The 8,057-nt window shown below is 41.9% G+C and overlaps 1 protein-coding gene across 1 annotated transcript; it reads left to right on the top strand.

The window, feature by feature from the left end:
* The first annotated feature begins 5,847 nt into the window (after positions 1 to 5,847).
* Positions 5,848 to 7,343, top strand: LOC110015388 (P2Y purinoceptor 1-like). The gene has a single exon (XM_023956912.1). It carries the CDS (start codon positions 6,333 to 6,335, stop codon positions 7,311 to 7,313), a length of 981 nt encoding a protein of 326 aa, XP_023812680.1. The 5' UTR covers positions 5,848 to 6,332; the 3' UTR covers positions 7,314 to 7,343.
* The last annotated feature ends 714 nt before the right edge of the window (positions 7,344 to 8,057 follow it).

Below are 8,057 nucleotides of genomic sequence, written 5' to 3'. Positions count from 1 at the left end.
AACTTTTACTTGTCTTGAGCAGGTAAGAACAGATAATGCCTTTTAACAGCAACAGGCTTGCAATATTTGCTCAGGCTCTTGCTCTGGCACAGAACAGCAGAGAGACCTGTCCATGCGATGAGCGTGAGCACCTTGTGAAATCTCTTCACGTTACCCACAACTTAATATCACGTTACTTCTTTAACTAATAAGAATAGGCTGACAGGGGGTTATCCTATGTTGAAGTAACTGCCTTACAATAGTAATGAGCCAGATGTTGAAACATTTTGATACATAGTGAGGTGAAGACAAAGAGTGAACATTTACCTTTTGCATAATAAGAAAACAGGATTTAAGCAAAGCCCTTCAGGGGCCTTTACAGCTGATCACCAGATGATCTGCATTCAGTTTTACACCAAGCCTTTTTGTGGAAAACATAAAATAAAGTGGATCTATCACCTCAATACAATAGCCTCACTATTTAAATAATCTGTGAAGTGAACACTAAATGCTGTGGATACAACCTTCATTGAGATTTTCCTTTACTTTTTAGGAGTTGTGTTCCTGCCCTAACCTTCAGCTGGACAAAAGCAATATCCACTGGTGTAATTACACGCAGAGTTTTATAAATACAGAATCTGCTGTGTACTTGAGAGCCATCTTAAACAACCATCTAAAACATTCACTTAGACTACGGTCACATAGACCAAAATTCCACACCACTGCAACCTAAATGTTAATTTTCTGGCAAATTCGGCAAGTGACCGCACTGTGGCATTTGTAATCAGGAGGCAGTATTTTCACACGCCCTGCAGCGGCTTTAATTTTAAGAGAAAGTTAAAATTAAATGGCGACTCATTGATTTTTTGACATCTGTCAGTGGCTACCCAGGCACATTTGGAGGCAGCCGGGTGGCAGTCCAGCAGCAGGTGGGTGGCAGGAAGGCAGCAGTGCGAAAATTGACTGATGGGAAGGTCTCCAAGTTCTCCAAAACCCTCCAATGATCGGCGGTTTCAGACTGCCACCCTCCAGCCGTCCCAAATGCCACCGGCCGATTGCTCTAAACCGTACTGGAGCAGCACAGGCACTCAGCAATGGCCGGAGGTGATTTGGTCAATTTGGCGATCTGGCCTCCATAAGTCAAAATGGGGATGAGGGATTGAAAGCACCAGAGCGACTTAGAGACCTGCGTATTGACGAATCGTAGTTGATGCTCAGAGGTATACAAAGAAGACAGAACATTGAGCTTTCTTGGAAGGCTTGTTGTTTAAAAAATTGTAAATTGACAAGATAATTGGTGTAAAAAATCTGAATGACCAGTGATGCAAAATGACCCACTTTTTATATACCCCCTCACTTGAAACGCTGCCGACCAGAGGCATTTACACATCGCCCAATCAGAGCCGCTGCCAGCCTGCGATTTAGCGTCATCCCCACAAAGACTGCCGCCATCTGCCGTCATGCCAACAATGCTAACAATATCCCAAAAAATCCGGCGGCAGCAGCTGACCTTGAAGATTCTGCCGATGTCTCTCCATCGCACAAAAGCAGTTGTATATGTGACCATAGAATTAACTTTATACAGAGTAGGGAGAAGATTCAAGCTTCACATTTCAGTCATTTTCAATCTTTCAGTGCAAAGTTTTGATGTGTTACTATCGTGAGACTGTCTGCTGTTTTGTTGTCAGAAGTTTAATTTGATTACATAATATATTCTAAATAACAGGAGCAGTTCATAACAAGAATCATTGGGAGAAAAAACATTCCTTCAATGATGGCTTTTAAGAAAATAAACTGGTAAGAAACAGATAATTGAACAGTATTCAGTGAGTTAGGGGATATATTCAATCTGTCTTGACCTTTGATTTGAAATTTTGATTTGAAATGATTTATTTTAAGCAATTCAGTAGAAATAATACACAACAGCAATATAAACATCAGTTATACATTCATACAGTAACTAATCAAACTTAGGATAATTAGACATTTTAATAAATATTGCTTGAAAGGGAGTGGAAGGAAGCGAACTTATATAATCCCACCCCGTTATACTGTAACCATTTTATTACATGATTTATCAATATCCGGTTCCCAGTTTTTATCAGACAGAATTAAAAATCATAAGATATCGATAAAGCACATGACAAAGATGAATTACTTAAGTATTACGTCAAAAATAACTATTTTAGAAATCAACATGGCAAATGCAGATCAGTCATCTGAAATATATGCAGATTATGTTACTTATAAAAGCCATTCATATGAATAAAACATAATACTATATCAGTAAAGTAGACACAACACTGTTTCAGGAATTTTCATAGCAAAATTTCATCAAGTATCAAAAGTTAAAAACATGTGCAAAATTATGCTACATTAGGAAAGATTCTTGAATCAATTTATCAATTATTGGAGAAAGTGAAGTAATATCATTAAAAGTCAATCAATTAAACAATTTTCAATAAGTGATTAATCATTTGTTTTACTTTTTTTAATATTTTTTTTGTATTTTTTTTTTTTATATATATAATAAAGAAATGCTGTAGGGGAAAAATAAAAAGGGTCCATAACTGTCGATTGTCCAAGGTTGGTATTTCTTCTTTTACTGATAACAGCTGATCCTCTGGGTTCAAAACAGTTAATAGTTCTCTTCCATGTTATGTCTGCAGACATTAGATTCAGGTCCATATCCTTCTTCAGCTGATATCAGCGACGGTGAAAGTTGAGGTCAAGTTGTCTGCAGGTCAGAACTCTGCTGTTATTCAGGTTACGTCAGACATACAGAAAAAGTGAGGAATCCACGTGTCATATTTCTTGAAATTATTTGGCTCTTTGGTTTATTACTCCATGTTGTTTCAGACGACCGTGATCAAACACTTCTCAAAGTCCTTCATGGTGCTCACAACCAGAACTTTGGACCGGTCCTCTGGACCGAGCGGTTTGACGTAAATCCTGCAGCCTTTAACCCAAGTGTTCTCAATCTGCTTACGCTTCCTGAGAAGCCGTGCATGTTTTGAGATTTCAGCATTCCTTCTGGTCAGATGGTCGTTCAGATAAGCAGCCGAACCTTTCAGTTGTTTCCTTTGGGTCATCAAAGCTAGCTTGTGTTTGTGATTCACAAACCTGATGAGGATCGCTGGTTTATCCGTCTCCTTTGGCAGGTGGCAGGTCTCGATGGTATTGAGATCCAGGGAAATCCCTTTAGATGTGAGAAATGAATGTATTTGCTGTATCAAAGACTCTGCACCGATCTCCGTATTAGCACTGCTAGCTACGCTAGCGCCAGCATTAGCAGTGCTTGCTCCAGCTGCATTCAGCTTCGCTCGAGTCTTGAATGGTACTCCAGTGAGAATGACATTATTCATCCTTACTTGCTGTTCCACATCGTCCAGTCTTTTCTCCAGAATCTCGACCCGGTTTTCTCGCTGCTCGTTTTGAGCCCGAAATCTTTGGAACTCTTCCATCATCTCCCAAAGTGGCGTTAGCTTAGCCGACACTTGTTCCACAAAACTTTTCAGCGTCTCTTGAATAATGTCAAGAGTCTTTTTGAGGTCTTCGTATTCCTGGGGTTTCTTCGGGGGCATGGTCAGCTCTCTTTTTTGGAGAAAATCAACCTTTTAAGTAATTTGAAGATAGTTGTATTCGCAGAGAGGCACGCCACGCGTCCTGCTGCTGTAACCCGGAACCGGAACTATTTGAAAGGATCTTCACGTGTCAGTGTTGTCGTATTTGGAAAAAGTTTGTCAACACGGTAAAAAGAAAAAGAACATAATAATGCTTAATACATTAACAGACAACTTACAAATAAAGAGACAAATTAGAACTAAGAAAATAAATTTGATTTAATTATCTTAGGGGAAAAAAATATCTAAAGAAATTAAAAACAAGAAAAAATGAAATGAAAGGCCTCATAAAATAGATATTTATAAGTACAGTTTTTAAAAAAAAAATTTATAATTTTTTTTAACTTGTCCTGTCCAACAGCTGGGCAGACAGATGAGAACTGAGGGCCTCCTGTGTTGGACATATTTCACTTTAACAACAGGGGTTATTAATCTTCAGACAAACCAAAGGTATGTCTGAATAAACCCCTTTTGTAATTGAGGCCAAACTTTGGTAATTTCAATCATGTTTGAAAATCTTTGGTGTTGGACCGGACGGAAAAGGAAAGGAGGGAAGAAGAGAGAGGGATGTTAGAGAGAGGGGGGGGGTGATAGTGGGAGGGGGTGGGATAAGACCATGAAGCAGCATAGAGCAGACAGGTTTACTGGTTGTTTATCATTACGGTAAGGTTTAAATGTAGTACAAAAAGGGCGAGGCCTGTCCACACACACACTCAAATGTTATCAACACACCTGCTAGCTGCAAAAATGTCCACATGTCAACATGTACACACGCATACCTATGCCTTTGAACCAATTAGTGTGAAATCATTCATTCAATCATGCAAACTATTAGTGCAAAGGTGAGCTAACACCTGTGCTCAGGTGAGTGTTTATGTTCTTCTAAAATGGATTGTGGAATGTGACAAGAAGGAGGAGGAGCGCCCAGCCACCCCCACACACAGACCCCCACCGCAGCAGCAGCGGCAGCTGGAACCCCCCAACGCCACACGGCAGCAGGCAGGGGACAACCGCCCCCCGGGCGACCAAATCCGCCACCTAGGCCAGGACCGGCAGGACCGCCACGAGGCCCCCAGAGCCAGAGAGCAGGGAAGCACGGGGGGGAAAGAGAGCGCCGCCCCAACCCAACCAGGAGAGCAGCCCCCCTGCCGCGCCGGAAGAGCCCAACGCAGGGCCCCACCCGAGAAGGGCACCCACAGCCCCAGACGAGCACCCCATCACCACCCAGGAGTTCCGGGCATCCCCCCTCCCCAACCCCAGTTACGAGCCAGGGCCCCCCAAGGGAGACCCGCTCCGCACTCCAGGCAGCCACTCACCCGGCCCACGGTTGGTCCAGGGAGGAGCAAGGCAGGGGCCAGCCACCCCCACCCTGGAGGGGAGCACCCCGGGGAAAAAGGGGGCCCACAAGGGGTGTTGTAAACATGGCGCGACCAGGCTCGGTCGCTGTTGGAAATTTGGCGGGGCCCAGCGCCCAGGGGCAAGGACCAGAACCCACCCCCAGGGACACGAACACCTCCGGCCCAGGTGTAATGTGAACCCCCCCCGAGCGGAGAGAGCACCGCCGGGACCAGGAAACCGGCACCCAGGGGAAACGATAGCTGTCGCCAAGGGACCCGTACCCCCCACCAGGGAAGGGGTAGGGGACAGATGGTCCTAGGTCCCACCTTCCTGAAATATGTGTGCGTGTATGTGTGTTTGTGAGGGTGTGCATGTGTGTGTGTTTTATGTTGGAGTGTATATTTTGAGGGGAGAGGGGCCCCCACCGCCCCCCCAGGCACCGGAGGCCCCGACCCCCACCCCGAACCACGGCAGAAGGGCAAGGAGCAGCGACGACCAGGCCCCCCACCTCCTAAATCATGGAGTCAGCCACGGGAGACCAGGGAAACTGAATTCTTTCAAAGTTACTTGAACTTTGGGCTGACATTTTTTCCAAGCTGATATGTTCAAACAGCAGATTTCTGTGTTGACTAAAGTTTATATTTTTCTTGTTTTTCCAATTAAAATAGTTTTTTTAGCAATACAAAGAGTTATGAAAATGATAGATGCTAATCCTTCTTCTATATCGATGGCACTCATGTCACCAAGCACACAAAGTGACGGTGAAGCCGTGATTGAAACCTTAAGCCAGACTGATAGATCGGCACATACCTGCTGCCAGAGAGCCTGGACAGGCGCGCAGAACCACAGTGCGTGCATGTAACGGTCGGGTAGATTACTGTCACAGTGCTCTCAAATGTCTGAGTTACTGAAACCCATCTTGACATCCTCTGTCCAGTGTAGTAAATTCTGTGAAGAGTTTTGAAATGGATTAGCTGCAAATTTGGACTTTTTGTCAGTTATAAGTACATTTTTTGAAAGCTGTCCTAGTTCAACTTTTAAAAATGTCACTGAACTGGAAGGTTTCTCTTCTCTGCAGCAGTGCTCTTGTTGTCTGTGTAAAGGAAGTGCCTTTTGTCTAGTTCTAGGGGATTAAAGAAGTAAATAATGACTTTATAAAAATTATTTGGAAATGACCTGTTAAAGTAAAAGTTAAATGAAATAAATAAGGAATATTAGAATATAAAATATGAAAAACAAAAACCCTAACACCAAACAGCTCTTATGAAATATTTTTATTTCTGGGTGTGGCTTTAACGGGAAGTTTTTCATGTTGGGTTCTGCTTTCATTTCTTTCACTCTAACTCAGCCGTAGAGGACAGCAGTTAGACTGGCTCCTTTCCAGCAGAGAAGATGAACCTAACCAATTGTTCTTACAACTATGAAAACATTGAAAATAAGATGCTGCCTGCTCTTTACACCATCACATTCATCGTTGGTTTTATGGGTAATGCATGGGGGCTGAAGCTGTTGCTGCAGAAATGGCAGAAACTGAGAACCATAAACGTTTTTGTCCTCAACCTCGGACTTGCCAACGTCTTGTACCTGTTCACCCTTCCTTTTTTGATGGTGTACTACTTCAGCGGAAGGAAATGGGTTTTTGGGGACGCTTTCTGCAAGATGACAAGATTCTGCTTCAACGTGAACTTGTACTGCAGCATCGGGTTCCTCACCTGTATTAGTGTGTACAGGTACCTGGCCATCGTCCATCCTCTGAGAATGATGGGAAGACTAACTGTGACTCGTTCTGTGCTGATCTCAGTCCTTGTTTGGCTTTTGGTGATTGTTCAAAGTATGCCAGACATCTTTTTTCCAAAATCAGTCAATGGCACAGAAAAGTGCTTCCACTCTACAAGCCATGAAAAGACTGAGGATTACCTAACATACAGCCTTGTGTGGACAACCACTGGATTTTGTATCCCATTACTCGTCACTCTGGGCTGCTACGGACATGTGACTTTTGTTCTTTGTCGCAGGAACACTATAGAGAAGACACTGAGACAAAAGTGTGTGAAATTTCTTTTCATTTTGATTCTTCTTTTCTCCGTCTGTTATATTCCTTATCACGTCTTTAGGAACCTAAGTCTCTTTTCTAGAATTCAGAGCAAACAGAATATCTGTGTTTGGTGGGATAAACATGTTTTTACAGGTCATCAGATCAGTCGGGGGCTTGTGTGTCTGAACAGTGCTCTCAATCCTCTGGTTTATCTTCAGATGAGTGAAAATATTCTCACTCACATCCGACAGCTCCCACAACAAGTTTGTAAGATTTTCCATTATATGTTTGTGTGCAGCAGGAACAGAGTTGCTGTGTCACAAAGTGAAAATATTTAGAATTTCTTTCGGGTTCGGAAACTCCTGAAATGTCTACCACATTCTCTGCATAAAACCTTTTCTTTGTTTTGACTCAGTTTATATATATATATATATATGATGCAAAGCTAGAGATATGTTTATTTGTACTTTTGTGAAATATTATGTTGCAGCCTTTACTGAATTGAGGAGGGGAATCATTGCATCTCTGCTGCAGATCAGTATAATTACAGTACAGACCAAAAGTTAAGGTGTGTCCAAACCTTTGGTCTGTATTATGCAGGTGTCACATATGTGTTGTACTAAATTTAAGGATTTATCATTTTATGTTTTATTACATAAAACAGCCTTAGTATGAGCCAAATGAAATGTTTTCTTCATTGTTACTTGCTTTTTTGTGAATAAAAAAAGGATTTTTTTGAATGTTTTGTTTGTTATTGTTGTTTTGTAGTACACAAATCTTCTATCAAACTTAAACAAAACCACTACCTAAAGAAAACTCTGCAGTTCTTTATAAAATTAACCTTAAAAAATGCTAAAACACCACAACTTTAATCTATTTTGTAATCTTGTTTTATTTTTAAGTTGAATTTTTTTTCTCGTTGATATGTGATGCAACAGTTACTTATACCGCAACGACCTCACACTGCAGCAGCAAAAATGTTCTGTATTCCAAACATCATAAATCAAATAGATTTCTAGAAAGGTCTATGTTATAGATGCTAGTCCTTCGAGTCAGCATAGTTGAGTTCATCTAGACCAGGG

The sequence above is a fragment of the Oryzias latipes genome, chromosome 7, assembly GCF_002234675.1.
Source record: "Oryzias latipes chromosome 7, ASM223467v1".
NCBI classification, from domain to species: Eukaryota; Metazoa; Chordata; class Actinopteri; order Beloniformes; family Adrianichthyidae; genus Oryzias; species Oryzias latipes.
The sequence above is the reverse complement of the archived record's forward strand: the minus strand, read 5'-3'. Positions and strand labels throughout refer to the sequence as shown.